Source organism: Passer montanus, unplaced genomic scaffold (genome assembly GCF_014805655.1).
Source record: "Passer montanus isolate IOZ18808 unplaced genomic scaffold, ASM1480565v1 scaffold28, whole genome shotgun sequence".
Classification (NCBI taxonomy): Eukaryota; Metazoa; Chordata; class Aves; order Passeriformes; family Passeridae; genus Passer; species Passer montanus.
Genome location: NW_024367483.1, coordinates 1,958,822 through 1,982,284, shown reverse-complemented (window position 1 = coordinate 1,982,284; position 23,463 = coordinate 1,958,822). Strand labels below are relative to the sequence as shown.

General features: G+C 37.9%; 1 protein-coding gene across 7 annotated transcripts in view; it reads right to left on the bottom strand.

The window, feature by feature from the left end:
- The window catches only part of EPHA6 (EPH receptor A6), a 378,018-nt gene that overhangs the window by 88,851 nt on the left and 265,704 nt on the right, over positions 1-23,463 (bottom strand). For 5 of the 7 annotated variants that reach the window (XR_005627917.1, XR_005627919.1, XR_005627918.1 and 2 more), the window contains exons 7-12: positions 20,249-20,296; positions 19,686-19,848; positions 11,561-11,669; positions 8,570-8,640; positions 6,532-6,657; positions 1,106-1,291 (exon numbers count right to left, since the gene is read on the bottom strand). Coding sequence is in view for 4 of the 7 variants with exons in the window: in XM_039713221.1 (XP_039569155.1) it covers positions 1,106-1,291; positions 6,532-6,657; positions 8,570-8,640; positions 11,561-11,669; positions 19,686-19,848; positions 20,249-20,296 (703 nt within the window). In the remaining 3 variants the exon portion in view is untranslated. The remainder of the gene's footprint in view (positions 1-1,105; positions 1,292-6,531; positions 6,658-8,569; positions 8,641-11,560; positions 11,670-19,685; positions 19,849-20,248; positions 20,297-23,463) is intronic. The other 2 variants (XM_039713222.1, XM_039713225.1) reach the window with 1 other exon arrangement.

Here is a 23,463-nt window from a genome sequence, read left to right as displayed (position 1 = left end):
CTGCAATGCAATGGGTTTTGTTAGTCTACCAACCAAACATACCTAAAACCCAATAAATTTATCCTTGTAATACTGTGTGAGGAAAGAAAAAGATCATCTTAATTTAGAACCACAGAGAGACAGATTTGAACATGGTCAAGTCATTCCACACACCTACTGAAATTCCATTCCAACGACATGAGCTCAGGAACTAAACTTTCCTCTTTGTTCTTGATTTCCCAAACATAGCTTTGGATGTCGTAATGAGGTGAAAAGAGGAAATATTCATAACATATTTGTTGTGTTTACTGTGATGGTAAGAGGACACTGCATTATACACACAACACTTCCCTTTAAATAAAAAATATAAATTCTGCGAATTAACAAACAACACGGCTTGATTGAGACAATGATTGATTTTGAAAAGAACATACCATGAACTGAAAAAAGTTGTCATTGAGGAAATTACATGCATGTTAATTAGACTTCTTAATAGTTAAATGATAACTAGATATTTCAGCCTTTCAGAAAAGTCCATAACACCACTAAACCTGCTGGATTTCAGAGGCAAGGGATCTCTCTCGGCAGCTGCAACAATTATAAAGAGTAAAACATTTCAAAGATTATTCTGGAATTTTAGTCAATCTTTGCAGTATACAGCAAGCTACACAGAGTTTACATTTTACTTCTTCAAAACAGGAAATTAATCTCTTCGGGTACGAAAACCAGTAAATTTCAATCAAATAAATAATAAGCACTTTTGCACAAATGAGATATTTTACAAGATAACTTTGACTTCACTGTCAGCTCAGTTACATTTGTGGTTTTCTCCACTTGCCCATAAGCAAACTCTCCATTCTATTTCATAAGAACCTGTACAGACTTCTTTTGAATTTGGGCAATTGTTATTGAAAAATAAAAATGAAACATTTCACATTGAAAACAGACATGCTATGCATTTCCTGTTATGGTCCCAAACTTTGCAGTATTGATTGTCAATGATTTGGAAGATTTCTGAGAACTGCAACCCATACTGAATGAGAAAAATAATGTTAATTTCAATACTAAATGAGACAGAATGGGAAAGGCAGCATAAAACAATTAAGGAAAGGTATTAGTGACTTACTTTTTGTAACAACTCCTTCAAGGCGAATGATATTTGGGTGATCAAACTGTCCCATAATACTCGCCTCCCTCAGGAAATCTCTCCTCTGCCTGTCCATATAGCCACCCTTTAGAGTTTTTATGGCAACAGGGATCTCTCTTTTTCCTGGTGTCTTCAGACGTCCACTGCAGACTTCTCCAAACTCCCCTGAAATAGATAAAATATCTGTTAGTAACTCAGTAAAGAAGAATATTCAAAGAACTCACACATCCCATAGAAGTGGAAAGAGAAATAACTGATTGAATATTCAGATTTAAGAGTGTCATCACATCCCAGAAAATCAAAATATTCATCAGCATTCATAAGAAATTATCACCTTTCCTCTGTGCCACAGCAGAGATCATGGCACCTTGTACTGAGCCTGCAAAAGGCAAACCTTCAGTCCTCCCACTGAGACTGAACATTGGTATCAACAGGTTTGGGATATATAACTGAGGAAGGAATGTAATGACACTTGGATTTTTATTCCACTAATGACAAAACATCTATTGGTATAAATATTTATCTCTAGGGGTGAAATGCAGTAAGACCTGTATGTTAAGAAAAGCCCTGAGACTATCAGAACACTTGACTATACTTCAGCTACAGAAAGCATTTAAAAAACACTTTATGCTGTTATGACCTAGAAAAGCACTTGCACGTGATTTATATAAATGGACTTCCACACCTACTTGAAATTAATTACACATTTCCCTGCTCACACAGCCAAAGGCAAACAGTCCCAACAAATCTGGGGCTGTGCAGTGAGAGGAATCTCAAAACTTGTTTCCCCTGATGTTTCCCTGTCTGTGCAGGGCCTGTGAAGGATGTGTGTCTCCCTGCATTCTCCTTACACATTTAATAATTCAGTTTGTATGGAAATCGCAACTTTCCTTTGATCTTGAAGTCACACAGAAGTTATTCAGAGCCCCTAGCAAACATACTCTTGGATGACTGCAGGTCAGTTTTCAATAGGTTATGATTCAGTAAATGAAAAACAATGTTGACAGAAATATTTCAAAGCATTTCTCAGTGCAGGTTGCTTTCACAGAAAATCTAAATTTTTTACCCCAGTCATTTTGGAATCAGAAATGCTAAAATCCAAAAAACAAGTAATGAACAGATAATATTTAACTGAGGATTTAACACTCCACTGAGTGCTATCTGTATTAGTTTTCCCTACATTTTAAGGACAAAAGTAAACAAAATAAAGGAGCTCTATTCTGTAAGAGTGCATCTTCAGATATGAAGCAAATCTAGAAGAGAGGTGCATAAAAGGCACAACCTTCACTTCAGAAAATTATAACTCCCTGATGTTACAGGATTAGAATGGATATTGTCACAAGACTTTTATTTTATTAGGTTCTCTTGCTTCCAGTAAATCAAAGTTTTATTATCTTTAGATCCAGGAAGAGTGAGATTAAAATAACAATTTCAAAGCTTGTCTTTCACTTCAATGACAGAGGCATCATCAAGTACAGGAATACAATGCCGTAACACATGCTGAACATAACCTCTGAATAAATTAGCAGCTTCCTAAACAGCTAAAAAAATCAAGGGGTTCCAGGTCCTCTTTGTACAGTTCCTCCCACTAATTTATTTCTGCTTAATTTAAAAAATAAATTAAAGATGTGTGCAAATATAAGATACGTGAAAATATATGTCATTAGCCTGATGCTCTGGGAATCTTTTGACAAAAAGGTAAGTTGTGTGAGGATTTTCCTACATGATTTTGTCCCTTTCACCTTTAGAAGACTCTCCTTAAAAGATTGCTTGCCTGACTACTTGCACTGAAAAAGCAGTAGATAATTTGGACTTGTAATGTGCTCCCATAAAAGAAAGTGATGAAACCCGAATGTTTTGTGGGAGACATGGTCTATCAATCTTCTGTTCTGTGACATGTTCAGCAGGACCAGAACACTTCTCTAAAACCATGATCTTATTGTATCTTGCTGGTTTTTCAAGCTTAAATGCCTAAAATGAGAAATTTTTCCAATTCCTTCTCTTGAAGAAGCAGTAAAAAGCAAAAATACTAGAGTCTTAATATCAGATTTTTAAAGAAATTTTGTGGCCAATAAATCTGCAGACTTGCAAAATCTCATTTTAAGACTAATTTGGAAAGCATAGGTTATAGAATAAATCATTTTGCTACTACAAGATTATCCAAGAATATTACAGCTTCAGAATTTCATAAATAATGACATTCATCCCTCAGGGGCTCTAAAAGGCTGTTACCAAGTGCTTTAAAATGAATTTAACTGAAGGAGGCAGCTGAACAACTTGCAATTCCAAGATTTATTATCTGCGCAACACCCAAAGCAGGGAAAGGAACCCCTGTTTCTTTTACTTTTTTTTTGGATGCATGATTTGGGAAGTTAGAAAGAAATTTCCATCCCCTTGGATATTGGGATTGATAAACTGGTGAACATAAAGACTACCAGCAGGTTTTTTGTGACATAATGTCAAACTTGAGATCATCAGTTTCACAACAGACAGAAACCTAAGGTGTATGATAACTTCCACTTCTGTTTTAGACTAGATGGAGATCAATGATATAATTTAAAGCATTGAATTATTTACACTGAGACTTTGACAAGATTTCATCCCACAGTATCTTTTCTACACTTCTGCTCAGATAAAGAATTTTCAATGTTTTTAAAGTCAAAGGGGAATGGGTTTAACCAAAGGGGTTTTTAAAATCTAAGAATCTCATTCTCACTGCTCAGGTTTGAAGATAAACAGAATAAATGTTGACCCTGCAGCAGCTGAGGTTCATGACTGCATGTGTAATAAGTTGAAGCTCAGAGCCAGGTGTCAATGAAGTCAACATTTTTCCTTGCTCCAGGGAAAAGGCTGATCACAACTAGAGAAAAAGATAGAGTCCACTGCCTGTTCAGTTTTAATAAAATGAAAATAATCTCTGGTTTAATAACAGATGCCTCACCCATCTTACTGTGTATTATACAAAAAGGAGCTAATTGAGCAGTCTAGAAATTTAATCTGTGCAAACCATCCTTCCCTTTTTGCATTCAGCAGGGCATATGTGATACTGAAAGTGAAACAGGAGCAGTCAGTCACTTAAAGTCTGAAGTGCAGCCTGGTATTACTGGATGGGATCAGAACAAATGTCTCACAGCACAGACAGTGGCTGCTGATAGAACTGAAAGGTCACAGCACCAAATACAGCTCAACTCACTTCCCCATTTCAGTCTTCTCACTTGTGCGAGAACTTGCAGGAGATTTAGATCATGCAAAGAATATTGTCTTTGAGTTGATCTCTTCCTTGAATTTCAATATTTTAGCAGAGAAAACAGGAGGATACTTGTAAATTTTAGGACAGACTTGACAAAGTACCTCTGGGAATTCATTTCCTGAAGAGGGGCTGAACCCTTAAACCAAACAGCAAGAAGAGATGGAGCACAAAAATGTGTATGGGTGAGATATAATTACCAAATACTTTAAATACAACTTTGGTACAGAGTTAGGTTAGAGTTAAGCTGACAAAAGAAACTAACCAAAAATACTTGCCTTGAGTGTCACAGTCATCAGAACTCCAAGTAGTAAATTATCAAGAACTTTTGGACATTACTTTTTCAATTGAAAAAAACAAACTGGAAGTTGCTTCCAGGAGAAGAACAGTTTTAAAAATGTCATGACCACAAATGTTAGAATTTTCTTTTTTTTCAAGTATTTGTAATTTTTCACTTAGCAGTTTCAGAATGAAATCTTTTGGTTCTTGAATGGAAATAACTTTGAACAATTAAAAAGTTACATAAATTAAAAATGAGAATTAATGGCCAAAATAAAATGTTAAAACGGAACAAATTTAGAAGTGAATCTATCTTTTTAGTGTTAAAAGAGAAGATGTTGATTTTTGGTTTCACTAAGGTGAAAATTGTAAGCATCTTTTTAAAGTAATTCTCTTGTGATAAGAAATCCATTTTATATCCAATTAAAATGTATAGTACAGAATTAGAGAGAATGCACAGAAGCCTTTAGGACTGCTGAGATGATACTGCTGTTATGTCCCTGAGCAGCTACTGAAGAACTCTGTGAGAATTTGCAAATGTATAGTACAGAATTAGAGAGAATGCACAGAAGCCTTTAGGACTGCTGAGAATGATACTGCTGTTATGTCCCTGAGCAGTTACTGAAGAACTCTGTGGGAATTTGTACTCTCCCTGCCTCAGCCATGGTATTTAACCTGTATCTTGTATGCATGGAAATAGGTTTAAATTTCATCGCGACCTGTTTGCAAGTCCTGTTAGGTGAGTATTGTTGAGGTTGACAGATTACCCATGTAATTTTAGAAAATAAAAACCATAAAAATAAAACCCATAAAAGTAAAATATGTCAAAGCATACACTTCCATGCACACAGGAAAGCAGAGAGAGAAGCTGAGAGAAGAGTTTTCACAAATGAATTAAACTGTGATTAAGGACACAATTTTAATTTGAACTGAAACAAATAATCCTTGTCTGTTGTATTCAACTGAAATCAGCAGTTACACAGATGTGGAATGTAGCTCAATCTCCTTTATAATCTAAGACATCAATATCTATAGAGTGCCTGAAGAAAGGGAAGAAATAGAAGAAAGCAAACTGAATGTTCCCTGCAGAGGTCAGCCCTCTGGAGGCTCTCCCAGGCTCATAATTCCAGAGGTGCACACCTCCAGCTGCAGATGATGTGGCCTAAGCAACCAGGTAAACTGGAGTACTTCAGCACTATGGACAGCAACGCGAAACAGAATTTTCTCTTTTACTTTCTCTCTCCTGCCTGCTACCAGACCTGGTTTTATTTCTGTAGGATTATTGCACAACATTTTCCAGTGCATGAAACACTTCTTAGCAACACTGGGGATATTTCCATGGTTATCAGTGCAGTAACATACCATTAAATGAGGGGTTTAAACTGAAAAATACCCTTCCTTTCTAGAGGGACTAAGATATATGAAACAATATTAAAAAAAGGATTACAGGGCATCATCTTTAATACTGTCTACATCTTATCAACAGATCTTCCCCTTTTCCCTCTCTGCCAGTGATCCTTCTCCAGACAGAAAAGCCTATCCCAAGCCAGCCTCTTCTTTTCTTCCCTCCAGTCTTCTATTTGAGAATAATTTTTTCTCAGTCTTCTATATTCAGAGCTTATATCCCCACAGAAAGAGATTCTGATCTAATTTCACCCTCAGTGACTGAGAATACATGACAATAACCATGCCACATGCTGAGTGACATAGTGTTTTGAATACATCTAGAAAACAAAACAAAACAAAAGAAAAATTCCCCAAAAAGCCAGGCAAAAAAATCAATCCTACACAAAAAACTGATAATGAATTAATTTCCTAAAGCTTAGGAAAAGCAGTATTGCCATGCCTAGGGATTTTTTTACAGTAGGGATAGTTTTACCTGCCCCAATGACTCTTTCAATACGAATTCTTGAAGGATCAATCTCCTTGGCAAACTCATGGACAGCAAGAGATGGATCTTCATATGTGTCTGGGTCTATGTATGTTTTGAGTCCTGGGAAATGTACTGCAAGAAAGAGAGAATAAGAGGAATCAGGAACTCCTTGACATTCATGCATTGCAACAATGTTTTCTTTTCTTTTCTTTTTTTTTTTGACTAGGCAATTGAAAGGACTGAAAATAATATCTTCCAGGTTTAAAATTTCAGATACCAACAGAAGAGCTGGTCACTTGAAAAAGGGTCTGCAGAGGCACCAAGTGAGGGCTCAATGATATGGGGAAAAGCATGGCCTCAAAACAAGCAGTGATTTTTGCCAAAGCAGTTTATCTTCCCCTTTGCTGCCCCTTGGGCAATTGAGGCAATCTGTCCTTTCCTTTGAAAACAGTTGTTTCTAGTTCACTCCTTTCATTTAGGAGAGGATGGCTGAACATCCTGTTTTGCCAAACAGGTCAAATCTTTGAGTTCCTTTTCTCTCAGGATGAGTTCTGGAGGGCTGTGCTGCTTTGTTCTCTTCTGATCAGCTGGAACAGCCAGAGAGCCAGGTGCAAGATGACAACAAAAATATCCAAATCCATTTTCAAGATAATTTCTGTCTGTTTCCTTGGAGATGACCATGGCAGTGGTGGGTGGGTGCCAGATTGCTTTGGCAGGCTCCAACAAGCTGTCACTTTTTGGCATGGCTGATATCCCTTGTGTTCCTGAGCATAGCATGTTCAAGAACTTGTGTTGTTTCTTCTGGACTATCTGTGTGGGAATTCTTTTAGGCTGCTGCCATATTGTGATTAAGTTCTGGAAATCTTTCAATCCATTATCAGAAGTTGATGATAATAATCCATCAATTTATCAGGACAAAAAGAGGCATCTGCAGCTGTGTCCAGAGAATCCCTTGAAAAAGAATGAAGCATTTCTCAGCCTTCTTTCTCCTGTCAGTTAATAGCTGAGTCTAAAACAGTAATTCCTCTTTATTCTTGGTTCTGTGGAGCACATATATGAGTAGAGACTTTCCCCCTCCAGTGTGATGCTGAGATCACTACAAATGGATGGGAAGGCTCTGAGATGAAGCTTTGTGTCAACATGAAATACAGTCATCATTTACCCTGGCCTGAAAGACACTGAGTGAGGCTTTTTTCAAATTCAGTCACGGTCTCAGAGGCATATATCAAACTCTTCAGGAGGAGGGCTTTTGTCTTTTTATTTCTGGCCATGCTTGGAAACAAATGACAAAACCATCTTTCTAGGCAGTATACTTTATGGGCAAATGAGCCCTTTTCCTTGACAGAAAGAGACACTTGGCTCGATATAGTGGTGTCACCTGAAAAAATATTTTACTTCTGGTAACTTCTGTGTTGATCATAGCATTTCCAGAGATGTTATCAAAATGATGAAAGAATAAAAGCTGATACCCTTTGTGCAATACCCTTTGAATAAAAAAAGTTTAAATTGTTACTCTAACACGAAACAGTCAGGCAACTAATTTAAAGTAGGCAACTAAACTAAGCTATATAAACTAATTATTGCCCAAGAGAGATCACCAGGATTTTCTCTCACTGTACTGACCAGTGAGCAGGAACATGAAGAAAGACAACCCATTCCACTTCTTATTTCTTGGGTGGCTGGAAGTGTAGATCCCTAAATCCAAAGAGAACTAGATACAAATAAGTAATACAGTCACCAGGAGAGGAATTTTGAGGCAGAAATCCAGTACCCAGAACAACTGGGAATTCAAAGAAATAAACCTGAAAACCTGCTAAATACTATTAGCTGAATACCAAAGAACCCTTTAATAACTAGAACCCTTTAATAACTAGAATAAATTTAGTGAAATTGCAAACAAAAATAAAGACCATTGATGATGCAGACAATAAGGAACTACTCAAATAACCAGATTAAAACATCAAGGGCAAAAGCTATTCAGGAAACAGTGGACTTTGTTCATTTAAAACATGATATAGATATTATATAGTGTTGAACTACTTACAGTGTCCATTTTGCAAATGAGCCCTTCTTTTCTCCTCAGATTTCATTTTGGCCTTTATGTACCACTGGCACCTTTCAAGAAAAACAAGCAAGGTTTTAAGTAAAATACTTGCCATGAACAAAATAGATGTACACCGAGTTTCATCTGCAATTTTATGAAAGCCAAGTTCTTTGCATTTGGAATATGTATTTACTTAGGAATCTAAAGAGGGAAATATGCATGATGAACTACAAATGGATTATATACAAAGAAAAACAGATCATGGTTGAATGATTAGCTTGACAATAACTACCTGAGTTTATCTTTGATATAATACTTGTGTACACCAAGTTTTATCTGCAATTTTATGAAAGCCAAGTTCTTTGCATTTGGAATATCTATTTACTTAGGAATCTAAAGAGAGAAATATGCATTATGAACCAGAAATAGATTATATACAAATAAAACAGATCATCGTTGAATGACTAGCATGACAATAACTATCTGAGTTTAAGATGTAATACTTTTCTTTTTGACTCCTCCAAAGAATTCTGATACTTCAATTAATTATTACTTTCCTGCATTTCTGTTTGCATGCATAGCCCTGTGGTAATTAAACATTATCCCATTAAATTTCATATACAGTGGGTAAAATACCCTCATTTTCTTCATGATAGAATTATAATGACTTCACCATGTTTCATGAAAAAAGAAAATTTTTTTTTTCACATCAGGACCCCTTTTTTCTCTTTTGCTGAATGGCTCTGTGCAGCCTGAGCTGCTGAACACTGCCTACCTGCAGGTCTGATAATACTGATTTAGGGGGTCGCGTGGCAGGACCAACTGTTTCAGCCAAGAAAAAAACAAAATATTTGCTCTTGGTCTTAAAGCTATCACTCACTGAGCAGCATAAAATTACTGTTAGGAGGGAAATCTTTTGGTTTAAGGGATAGCAAAGGGTTCTTGAGGCTCTGATGCCTGTGGAGAACAGCAGTGCCTGTGGATGTGTGCTCTGGAGTACAGACATGCAGTACCAAAACCAGCTTGAAAAAACAAAAAAGACTGTCCTCTGTGTGAACATTCCCAGCATTATAAAATTAAATAAAAATAACTACAGTCAGTAAATCCATACTAGTAGTGGAGATCTTTGAGGAATAGGTGAACACACCCACCTCACAGCAGGAACAGTCACAGGTTCATTCACTGGTACTCATGTGATGAGAAGGAAAATAAAGGCAGAAACTCCTGAAGCTGGTGTGCCCTTGTGGGGGAATGGAAACCAGTGGATTCTCAGACTGTGGAAACCTTGAGATTGAACACCAGTTTCTGTGACTCCCTAAGGGTGCCAGTGCCATTTTTAGGACCTGAGCAAGTGGTCTGTAGGGTGCCACCTGTCCAGAGCTCTAAACACAACTTCTTACACTCCGAGTGCTTGCCCAAGGGAACAGGCAAAGAAAAAGACATTAACCTTACCCAACCCTCCTAAACATCCATGTGGCCCCCAAGTTTGACTACAGAAGCCAGTGATTAATGACCAGCAGAGGAATCTCCTCATTCTCTGCTCATGTTGACTGCAGAACAATCAGAGATAAGTCTAAATCAGACTGAGCTTTAACATCCCGTGTCCTGAAACTGAGCCAAGACCCCAGTCCTGTGTCTTGAAGCCTTTGCTGCTTTCATATTTCTATCTGCAACTGACAGCCCTGCTTCCTGCTTGCTCCTGGTGGATAATGACCCAGCACAGTGCAGAGGCAGGTGCTCATTTCACCCAGCCTCTCCACTCTGAATAGGCTCATCAGCAGCCCTGAGACTCGACAGCTCATCAGATTGTTAATTCTAAACAGTGAAGCAGAGCACATCTGTAGGGTACCAGTGCCATTTTTCATGCTGAAATTTGCCTCCAGTCCTAGAGAAAATTGAGTATTTATTCAAAATTTTCTTGCTCTGTCTTCTGTGGAACATGCTCTTATCACTGCATTTAAGCAGCACTTCAAAACGATTTCCTATCTTACATAATTGAAATGGCCCCACTGAGTAAGGCAGTAGAAAGCTAAGAGAATCTCTGATATTCTTAACAGTAGGAAACAGGAGGAAGAAACACAGAAAGAAACCCATTTCCATATATTTTTTTTCATTCCCAAGTTTAGTGATTTTTTTCCTAAAGGAAGTGTTTGAGCCGTTTCAGGGTTTCACATATGGATTCCACACAATCATTTTCTCTGGAAATTTGTCTCTGTCTAAATAATTTATCTCTCTTCTGAAACATCCTACTGCTTGTCACCTTCTGTAGTAATTGCAGGAATATTTACTCAGCCTCTAAGATTATCTAAGGCCACAGTATGTTCCAAGGTAAACTGCTCTCATTACCTTCACCAGAATGTTAGATTTAACTGGTTTTATTATTTAGCAGAGAGAGCATTAATTCACATAATGGCAGCTACTGCAGTGCCTTATTTAGGGTATTGTTGGGGTATTGCAAAACAAACCTCTGCTCTGCACTGATAGAACTTCACTTTCTGTTCAAATTAGAGGTAATGATATACCAAGAAAACTGATGTGTAATTACAAATCTGAAAGTGCAGCACCCTCTGTTGATATCTGAGGAATGCTCTCTCTAAAGTTTTGCAACTGACAATTATGAGATTTTGTAGAATATAATGTACGGATTTTTTCTCATTTTCTTTTTTTTTTCTTTTCCATGTAATGTCAGAGCATTGAGGGTGCAGCAGGTATACTGCATTTTTAAATTATCACTCTGCAGGCAAGAGGTCCAGAAACTTATTTCTAAATATCCAAACTACTTCCTCATTTCACATAATTTCTTACCTCCCCAAAGTGTTTCTTTATGAAAAACCACATTTACAAAAGAACTGTATGACCAGTGCTGAACAAAGAGGATATTCCACTTTCTCTGACCCTAATTTTATCTGTGAAATATGGTCTAATGACTTGAATATTATTCTGAATTTCTTAATTTTATATGGGACTACACGAGAACAATGTTTTAATTACCTGCCAGTGATGAGGAAGAACAAAGTGAGGATGACCAGCAGAGTGAATCCACCCACAGCAGCAGTGGCAATTACAAGAATCTGTCCTTGCTCTGCCGCCATATCAGAAGCTGAAAGAGAAGCACAGAGAAAAGGGGTTGATGCTCCATCCATCACCCAGGGATTTTGCAGAATGGCCAAAATAATTTCAATGGTCAAATGTTGCAATTTGTTTTTAATGTTTTCCTCAGTGTTTAGCAAGGGCATCAAATGCAAATTTGAGAAACCATAATCCATGTCCCAGCTAGGATGGAGGGGAGATGATGTTTGCAGGTTTCTAAAAGGAGGATTTGTCACTATCAGACACTTGCAATTTACTAAAGTTTGAATATGACAGAATTTTGGACACAAACTGTATTTTCTTCCATAGCTTTATCTCAATCCTGCACTTAATTCAGAAGTTCTCTCCATCCCCCTGTCCCAGTGAAGTCAGCAGCAGTGCTGGGTACGTGAAGATACTAAACTAGGTTCAGGAGGAAGCAAAAGCAAACCCCCACACCTAATGTGTAGCTTCACATATTCTTCAGCATGTCTGGTGCTCAGTTTCATTACTACAAAATACATATAGTTTATCATAACATGCTTTGGTGATTAGCAACACTGTAGTTGACAAAAAAAAAATAATTCTTATGGCTCTTGTTTTTCTCTCTGCTTTTTGTAGGATGTTTAGGAGTTAAAAAAGATCACCTGAAATTATCCACTCATTGGAGACTTCCTAATTTTGTTAATTTATTGTGTATAATATTAAATTTTTACATTGAGGATTTACCTACTTACAGTCCAGGTCGTCCTCACTGTCCAAATACCACATGATCAGAAAAAGAATTGGGCTCATTTTTTTTTCTCTGTCTCCTGTCTTGTAACTCCCAAGTTTTATTTGTTAAACTCTGTTCCACTTGAACATTTACATCACATGACATTTACCCAACTCTTACTATTTCCATGGGAAATAAAACATTGTTTTGAAAGAAGAATAAATAATTCAATTTAATGACTTCTGAAAATAGGAGTAAACACAGAAAAGGGAATAATTATATCAGAGAAGCAACTTTGATTTGCTAAACTTACAAACTGTTCAATAAGCAAAATCTTCAGCTTTCTTTAGGCACCAGGTGATTAAAGCTTAGGGAAATCACCTAGGCTGCTGTCTAAAAGCGCAGCAGGTGATATTCTCTCACTTTGCAGCTGATGAAGCTCAATGCAATGCACACATTGCTATCCAAAGCCTCGTAAAACTCTGTTTCCTAGAAAAGCATTTGGCTTCTGAACAAGATTTGTGTGTGGCTTAAAAACTCGTGGTGTAAACTGGCTTTGTAAGAGTAATTTTCAGCAAAACCAACTTTTTAGGTTCCTGCTTTAGGTCTCTGTCCAAATAATTTGATGGAAGCACATACAGACTGTAAATTTCAAGGGATTCAGAACCTGTGGTCAGACAAGTTAAGTATACACATTTTCCAAGAAATGATGGAGCAAATATTGACTGAATAGTTAAATGATATTTAGTGATGTCATGGCAGTGGATTCCAGCTCCGTGTCACCTTCCACAGGCTCAGGTTTAGGTGGAAAAATGTAACATAAGAAACATCATGCCACACAAGAAACAATGCAAATGCTGAATACAATTTTCAGACTAGCGGGAGTTGTGCTAAAAAATGTGGCAAATATTATTAAAGTCAGGCATGGTTTAAAGTTGTACATGGAGAAAGTTTCAGGGGAGTCTTTCCTGCCCATCTCTGCAGTGGAGAGAACAAACTACAGCTCTCCTTTTGTTTTTAATAGGAATAAAATGTGTGCAAAAATAGTGAATTTTATAGGAAGAAAGCAAAACACAAGCTCAAAATTAACAACAAAATTGATTTGCCAAAAGGCAAATCAACTGTGATTTTTTTCAACAGACATTCACTGCCAAGGCAACAACCCAGGAACTTTCCTGGTGCAAATGTAGGGACTGATTCCATGGCCCAAAGAAGCACCTGCAGCTATCAAGATGAAGATGTGTCCTGGATCAATTCTGGATGGAGCTGCTATTTTTTGGTGTTCTAAGTAAAAGAGAATCCAATCTACCCATTTAATAACATACATTTTTCTATGAGGAACCAAAGTCACATTAATGAAGCGGAGAAATTCAGACTGATTGATGTTGTCTCTGCCTGTAAACAATACAGATTTTTAGCTGAGACTGTACCTACTTGAAAAGTGACATTCTGTTTCTCTTGTTTGTATTTTAGAGGCCAGAATTGAAGACACTAAGATTTTTTTTTCATGTAGTTAAATCACTACAAGGAGTTTTCAAGCCTGAAACTTCCAGATGACCTTAAATTACCTAAAAAAAGATAAAAATGTCAAATGATAGACAAGAATGACATTAGAAAATGTGAATTTGTTAAAAACAGACAGAGAGGCTGGTAAGCAAAATCTTGGAAATATTTATACACAGACTTATCACACACAGGTAAAAGGTTCCACAAAAAACTATTTAGGCAGTGAGAAGACAGTAATCAGGGACACTCAATACCTAGAATTTTTACAGCATTTTACCATTCTAAATTAAATTCTATGTGTCTCTCAACCTCTCTGCTCTTTTCTCATTTCTCCAGCTTTCTCTTATGGTGAAGTTGTAAATACTAAGAGAATTATTTGATTCTGTTGTGCACATTCTTGAATATTTTTTGTCACTTCCTGGATTTCCTTCCTTATTTTTTCTGTGTATATTGGTCTATGACCCTGTGTTTCTCCTCAGAACTTCTTGATTATGCAAGACAGAAAACCTCAGTTCAAAAACAACTATGGCAGGTTTCAAGGTCAAGAAAGTTCCTGCAACCTCATTTCATCCCTTTGTGTGTACATATCAGAGTGCTGCATCTAATCACAGCATTTTTTTCCAGAATCTCATGTTGGATAACATGGCCAGAATTCCTATAGCTAAAATCAATATTTTGTTGTCTCTGCACTGTCCAGGGCACCTGAACTTTATCATAAACCATGAGCAGAGCTAAGGGAGCTTAGCACCCCTCTAACTGGGCTGACTGGTTAGTCTGGTTCTATTTTTCATTCTGCTAAGTGAGTTCATTTGGACAGAAAACACTTAAAAATGAGTAGTTAAGACAAGGAAAAGGAAGAGTTTATGACTTATCCAAGATGTTTCAGTAGTACACTGCAATGTTTGGGTGGCAAAACTCTTCAAGAACATTTTAACTGCTTCTGATGTGATTAGCCCAAGTGATTTTAAAACTGCAGCATGGATTATATATGTACCCAGGAGATTTTTATAGAGACAAACTCCTCACTGCCATTGCTCTTCATGCTTAACTCTTGCTATAGGCCTGAAATGATGCTTGAAGTTTTTAACTGCATCGTTCCAGCATCCTTGCTCAACACCACACCCAAAAATCCCTTCTGCATCCAGCCTGGCATCAGTTCTGCCCCTACAATTCACTTTTTACATCCATGCCCTGTCTCATCTTCTCTCTAGGTTCTACATCCAAATGTATGGAGGAGGAGCTGCACCTTCCCTTCTCTCTGGGCTGAAGGGAAATACCTTGAGGTTTCCTCTTTTCCTCACTGGGCACACTGGAAGAAATGGTGCAGATGTTTTATTCACAGTGCAAGAGGCTGAAAACCAGAGAGAGTCTTTCAGCTCTGCTCTTTGAGCAAATTTCTCCAAAACATTTTACAAGTTGGTGTATTTGGTATAAAAGAGCTGGAAACCCTAATGACAGCTCACTTCTGTCCCTCAGCTACATCCCTTGGTTACTTCAATTTGACATCTATCAGGCAGCAGACCCTCCAGCAGACTGAAAGATATAAAAGTGACAGAAAGACAGCCAGACTGATAACAGTGAGCAGCTGTAAGACAGATAAGTGTGGACAGTGAGCACTGGAGCTGTAATAGACAGGAACAGGCTGTCAGGGGGATTTACAAGGCATTGTAAACAACACTGCTTAAGAACAGTGGGTAAGAAAAACACAAAGTCTCATTAGGGCAACTTTTACATTTTCATAAAGGCAAACATAGTTCCTTTGCAGCTCCTGTGATACAGTGAGCTGATGGGCTCCAGTCAAAGGGGGAATGAGAAGGCAAAGGAAAGGTGTGTCACAATCATATTTTCTGGAAAAATCCCTTGACCCAGGATTCTTCTCCTGAGAAGCTGAGAAGCCTCAGAGAAAAAAAGAAAACAATAATCGTAAAAAATCCCCAAGAAAACTCCATTTTGCATTGGTAATGAAATAGATTTTCTAAAAATCCTTGGGATGGCTTCTCTCTCATGGCATGAACCAGGGCATGTGCTTAAACCAGTAGTGGGCCTGCACCGGAATCAACGATTCATGACCCTTTTCTTGAGCTTTGGAGTTCTGGATAGAATGGAGTCACATCTGGTGACAAATCCAAAATAGCCTGATTTGAGGATAAAAAGATTTTGTGGATGTAGGAAGAGGGAGAAGAATATGAAAATTCAGCAGAATTTTTTGGCAATACACAAAAATCACCGTCTGTGACTATGGTAAAGAAATTAAAGATATTGATCCATCAAGACTGCAGTTTCAGCCAATTATTTCTTCACAGTCTTCAGCTTTATAAAACACCTAGTCAGGTATTGCATTAGCATTTCTGAAATGTTTAGGGTTTTATTGTTAATAATTTAAAGTATACAAAGTCTGCATTGCTTTTGGATTAAACATGATCATGTCCTCACATTTATCACTCTATTCAGCCCAAGCACAAGTACACAGTGATGCTACTTTGTCCCTTGGGTCCCTTCCAGAACAAGCCAACCATTCCACTTGCAGATTATTTTTTCCTAATGATGGGAAGGCCAAGAAGGAAAATACCCTTGGTTTTAGAACATGCCCTGCTTTGACATGAAAACTGCCTTAAAGCTGTAAATTGTTCAATATTTTACAAATTCCTCTGGGTAGAAGGACCTCTGAGGTAATGTAAATAAAAAATTTCTTTAGGGAAAAAAAAAAGTTTGAATCATTAATTTAAAAAAAGAACCCAACAAAACAAGATATTCCAGAAACAGCTGGTTAGAAGAGAGGGGGAAAAAAAACCAGAGAAGGTAACAGTCAGAGATTAAAGCATCTCTGCCCTAGGAAAAATGTTTTTCTTAATTGTCAGAACACATTTTATTCTCAGTTAGGAAGGACCAGAGTGTTTCTGTGGTGACTCAGATATAGCTGGTAATTCTGACAGATAAAAGCAGGAGCTACAAGTGAGGTTTACGCTCCAATTTAAAGCCCCAGCAGTGGCAGCTGTGTGTGTGCTGGAGTGTATGAAAACCTGCCAGGTTTGCTATGAGTGTTTTGCCTGTAAAACAGAGACTGAATAAAATGGCAAAAAGAAACGAAGTCATGAGTGGTGGTTGCTGTGCTTTGGAAAGGTTTCACATTTCCCAGGTGCAGCCTCTGGGCTTTAAAAGGGGGAGAAATGCCTGTCAGCATCCATTCATCCATCCCTGCTTCCTTGAGGAGACTTTTTCTGACTATCCTAGGTAATTCCATTTCCTATCACAAAGAAAATACAAATTTCATTCTTTTGGATGCTCCACTTGTTTGTTTTTGCAGCAGGGAGAAGAGTTCACAACAGAGCTCCCCAGGCCGTGGCTGTCTCAGTAAGTGAGAGTGCTTCCCAAAAAACACACCAGCATTAATTACTAACTTCTTCCAATACTACTGCAGATTTGGTCTTTTCTCTCCCTCATGCACTACCTTTAGCAATCCCACCAAAATGTTTTAGTGCTCCCAGTAATTATGTATTTATTTTATCCTTTATACCTTCATAATTGAAGTGACACAGATAGTGTGTCACCCAGTACACCAGAGAAGGCAGGAGAGTGTCCTGCCAAAGGACAGTGTGTTTTAGGACATTGGTCTACACATCTCACAGCTGATAAATCATTTATTTTCTATAATTAGGCTTAATTAAAGAAAAAACCCAATTTTTGATTGCTCGCTTTAGCTCCATCTATTAACAAATTAACTATCATTAACATATTAACTATCAACATTCAAGCTGGCTAAATGGAATAACCTTGGATGTTTACCTGCAACTGGTCTGGGAATTAATTCTTCTCCAATGCAACATGTTCAATTGGCAGAGAGTTGTAGGATGTTACTATCTAAGGCCAATAAAGGAGGATTTTTTATCAAACACATGACTTAAAATATTTTCTGTTATTTTCACGAGTGTTGGTTGATAAATTTTCTGTTCACAACACAGACTTTTAAATCACTCTATTCTTCCCAGCCTTCTCATGAAAATGCTACTTTTGAGTTAATTCAAATCTAATTGAAAGTCCACAAAAAGTAATTGCAAAAGTGGAATTTTCACCAGGTAAATTGTTTTTAGTGAGAAGGGATGGAGGGAGCTGCAATAGTCTGCCTTGGCCTAATAATATTTGCTATCTTTCAGAAGAATTGAGAGAAATGAATATTAAAAAATCAGAAAATTTTCAGCTGATCTGCACACTGCCAGAATAGTAAATGATGAAGAGAGATTCCTACACAGCTGCAGTAGGACTGGTTTGTAAGACAGATGCAGGCTAGCAAGGGAAATTAACATTTATGGGTACTGACAGAACCAAGCAGCCCAAATCTCAACACACCTCTCCCAAATCTCTCTGTGTAAATGTTACTCAGGATCTTGAAATACTGACAAAATCATTGCTGTATTCTATTTATTCAGCTATGCGAAACCATGCACTAGTTTAGGCACCAAGTGCTTAGACACGGAAGTAATAGAAATCAGAATTATTGAGAGATAAACTGTGTTAGGTCTGTTCATGGCATCATAAACAGATTTATTTTCCCAGTTTACTTAAGTATCAGGCTAAGTTTTGATGTTATACTCAAAAAGGATGTTAAAATTAAGTTTACCATGCAGCCCAAAGGCCAGCTGCATTAGTGCACTGAGAAGGAGAAATGGGGCCAGGATGGAGTAAGGGAATGTCACTCCCAGGAGATTCCCTCAATAACAAAGAGGGAAATGTCACTGGAGCCACAGTCTTCCTGATTTAGATTGGCAAATGACATTTTCACTGTGTGAAACCTCACAGAGGTTTAAATCCTATTTTCTGTTTACATGAATCAAGCCATGTGTTTATTGCACCAGAAGACACAGACAAGATCTACTGAAATTCTTGAAAGCACCCAAGTGCTCAACTCCTATTCGAACCAATTGGCTTAAGTACCCAGCAAATTTTAAAAAGTCCAATTAGGCACTAAGCACTTGGAAATCTATCCCTGATTGATTTTTGAAATAGAAGTTAAGAAGCAATAAAAATGGAACACAAATCCCTAGGTGCTCTTGGAAGCACTTACATAGTTTTGAGTCTGTACATTAGCTTAAACAACTTGAATTCTAAAACACTAATGAAAAACATGGTATACATAATTGGCTAATTAAAGTCATTTAATTAATGAGTGTTTTAGTGTTGTATCTGCTACACTAATTTCCTCTCAAATACATGTAAATACCTTTTTCTATGTTTCTTTGAACATAGAGGGCAACACATAACAAATATAAAATCGTTCAGAGCGTGAACATCACATATGAAGCCTTTTTGCATCTTTTGTAGGAATAGGAAGGCTTCTTGTTTCTTAGTGCCAAATTTAGTAGGTTTACTGGTTGATGGAAATGCATATAAAAGTTTTCAGTTTTTTATTTGTGGAGTCTGGGAGCACTGACAACTACAGGGTGAAGAGTCCATCACTGGGAGCTTGTGTGAAGCTGCTGGACAATATGGAAAGCCTGGCTAAGGGCATTTCTAGATGTCAAGAGGCAAGACTTCTGTAAGGAAAGAAAGGATCACAGAATCCTAAAATCCTAAAGCATCTTAGCTTGGAAGGGACCCACAAAGAAATTTTATGGAAGAGAACATTCCTTCAGCTGCAGCATTGGGCTAACATTTCTATGTGTTCATGTACATCCAGAACTGTGAGTCTGAGGCTTTTTTATCACATAGCACTGGTCATTTTGTGATAAACAAATGGTATGGGTTCAGTCATTCAACCTCTCAATGTCTCATTGGTTTAGAATTAGATGCTACTTCTGTTGTACTTTTTTTTTCCCCTCCAGTGAAACTTACTTTCATCTCCAGTTTCAAATTCAAACTTCTGGCTATAGCCGCTGTATCCTGCTGCCGTCCTGACTCTGATATGAAATATATACTTGGTGGCTGGTTTGAGACCTGTGATGATAACACTTGGAGCCTTGGACCTTGTGGAGGAATAGCTGAGCTGCTCATGCTCCTGAAGGACAAAAGAGGGAAGAAATGATATCAAGTTCAGTTGAACAATCTTTGCAAAAATGATAGAACTGAAGCTTTATGTGTTTATAAAAGGAGGTGCAAGTATGGATTTCTGTACATTGGTTCTGTGCTACAGTCAGAATGTATGATATGGCCTTGTCTTTTAGATTTCAGGTTTTTTTGTCTTTAACCCTGCATACAGACGTGTTTTTGTGACTTGGGTTAGCAACCAACCCAATCATAGTCAAACCAACATGAATTACTACAAGACTACATTCACAGAAGAATGGCAACTACAATGGAAGCTCATTATTTTTGCACAATGGACAAACTAGGAGGTCAGGAAACACTACCAAGCTGCAAAATAAAGATGTGGGAGTATTCAAATACCCGCTACTCACTTCTACCCGCAGGTAGTGCCAAAATGCCGGCGCTATCCGTGGGTAGACCTGTGGGTAAAAGAAAAATAGGAATTAACTTTTTCTTTAAGGCCTGTAAACTTCTAGCATGGTTCAGATGCTTTGCTGCTGCTAAGCTCAAAATCTCTTTCCAGGTAGCTGTAATGTAGTCATACATTAAATTCATTTTGAAACTCTATAAGGAGAAATACTCTGGGCAAAAGTCCCCTGTTAATCTCCTGGCAGTTGATCCCAGGAGCTGCTGAGAATTCCTGAGTCTCACAGAGATCCCTGATAATTATAGTCTCTGGGAATAACCACTGCAGACCAGCTGCTCCAGTATGGAGACCAGAAACATCAATTTCTGTGCTTTAACTGACTGCTGCTTTGCTAGACAGGTCTTGGATGATGCTTTTACATGAGAGGATGACTTGGAAGAAGAACATTTATTCCCTGTCATTAGTTACTTGATAAACCAGGAATCTGCAATATTTTCTGTGCTGCCTTAAGGCTAAGTTTGCTCCCTTGGAGCAGGATTTGTCTCCACACTGAGCAGGAATGTCCTTGGCATGTGCTTAACAGTCCAACTGTGACACCCACAGGGCACCATACAGGTTTATAATACCATGCAGTGATATTAGAGCAGGTGTAAGTTAGTCAAAGGGTGCTTCCAGCCTGTTCAGAAGGAAATCTAGTTCACAGAAGAGATATAACCAGGAGAGGATTAGGTTTCAGTCAGATTCTGTTGGACTTTTAACCTCTTCTCAGCAGTATGCATGCACTTTTATAGAAAACAAACAGTATTTATAAAACACTCTGAGTCAACTTCAGCCATGCGTAACAAATCACATTAGCACAGGGCAGCAGGTGGATCACTATTCCCCCAGTAGGAATACAGGGAGATGGCTGAGAAAACCAGATTAAAAAACAAACACACAGAAGCAGCCTCATGATTCTGTTAAGGGAAGGAGCAGGAGGAAGGCAACAATGATCAATATTAAAAATAACTGCATTTAACTTGTGCTTCAAACAGTGGAATAATTTGAGAAAATACAGTAAGAGGAAGTATTGATTTTTTTCTACAGTCTGTTACCAAAATTTGAAGCCGTGAGGAGCATGTATTTAAATTGAAATAGTAGGATAAAATGTACATGTAATCTTATGGATGGAGACTAATATTAATACACCATCTAATTACTTCGTTAAATACAAGACTTCTCCTAATTATTGAAATGTTGTAACTTCATTTTGAATAGGTATAGTGGATTTTAGACATGCTTTAATGCATTTCAGAAACTACCTATTTCTTCTGAGAGAAAGCCTACTTGTTTGAGTGATAGGTGCTTTTTTTTCTGATTAAGCTTACATTACATCCTCTGAAAGAAAAATCTTGGAAATTTTCACTGCAGATTATATAAACAGCAAAGGTTTGTTTTATACATTATTTTAGCATGATTTTGTCATGGTCCATAGATGGGCAGTGACTTTGTACTTTGGAATGCTCAGGAAATTTTTATTTAGACTCTGTAAGCTAAGGAAGAGACCAGCACCTAAGGGATTTCACTGTACACTGTAATAGTTGCAAGCTGTTTCTTTTCCCTAGACTACCTTACTGCTTGAAATCGAGTCCTAGCATTTAACAGTGTAGTGCTTCTTCTGACCTGCTGGAGAGATTGCAGAAAAAACTGATGGAATTGTAAAAAGAAATAGGGTCTTTAAGAGGAGGATGGAAACTGATTTTTTTTTTAAAAAATCAGTGGAGATTCCCCAAGATCCAGTGACAAAATTTACTCCCTGAAGCCTGCAGAAAAAAGCCAGCAGCAGCAAAAAGTGGGAATGACTTTTGGAAAAGAATTTGAGAAAGACTGTTTCTTTTCCAAATAGTTTCCAAAAAGACTTTTGGAAAAGAAACAATCTCTTATTTGTTATTACAGACTAAGTACTGCTTGTGTAAAACATACATTTGGGATACACTGCCTGCATAGCCAGGGGTGTGGACAGGCAGGCAGCAAATAGAATTCCTTATTTGCAATTAGTCAAAGACAATGAGCATGACAAGGGCTGTGACATTTAATCAACAAAATGGTCCTTCAACCTCCTGAGGGGCAGCCATTGCTGCTTGTCCCTTCTGGAAGGTCATTTTGGCCACCTCCAGGAGTTGTCTGGCTTGTTGGTTCCTCACCACCTGCCTGGGGTTCCCTGCAGAAAGCCCTAAAGGGTCCCTTCTCCTCCCCTGTCCTTTCTTTCTGCAGCCTCTCATGCCATCCAAACCACAGAGTGAAAAATGATGTCTGGGAGTGCACAACCTCAAAAGTAATAGTGCTGTCATATGGGGAAGGGGGCAAGATTTGTTACGGCATGTGAAATACTGGAAAGGGAACCTGTCACCTTGGTTTGAGAACAAGCTTCAGGAGCTTGAGGAAAAAGTTGCTCAAACTCAAGACAAAATGATTCATAGCCAGAAACTTCCCAAGGCTGGAATGTTTTGCACAAAAAATTCAGCCTTTTAGGACTGGATTCATACAGAGAACTCTCCAAAGAGTGGATGTTTTGCCATTATTCCATTCTCTTGACAAGTGATCTACCTGGAAAACAGAGCTTTCCACAAAGATGCATGGAGGTCTCAAGGCTGGCCATTCCTTCTACCATGATGTTTCCCAGGAAGGCTGAAGATGGACTCAGAACAAAAAAAAATCAATTCTAGTCCGCACAGAAGTATGGGATGCTTTGTATTGCTCTTGCTATAGACAATATGAACTCACTTCTGCAGGGATTCTGTGTTCAAAAAGTCAGTTTTAAACTGAGGGACCTACATGTACTTCTTGGATGTTGGTGCATGCTTTTTCCAGATCCTGCTTTCATCTTGTGGCAAAATATAGATATATATCAACCCACTTATCATGCACCCTATTTCCATCAAAAGAAAGCAGGATTTTGTGTGCTAGAAGGATCTATCCCCAGTGATAGGGGCCAGAATCAATGGGAAAGGCCAAGGACTTTTTTTCTGTACTTGATAACCACAGAGGGCTACTACAAAATCTGCAAAATAAAACATAAGTTTAACTGATATGGCTGTACCTCCTTCTTATGGCACATAAGAAGTAAGGTAATTTCTAGTTGGTCACTATGTATGGTTCAGTGTTCACAAAAAGAAAAGGGACACAAGAAATGCTCTGATGCTTTACATCAGTATCAGAGCAGCATTTGTGATCTTAAGA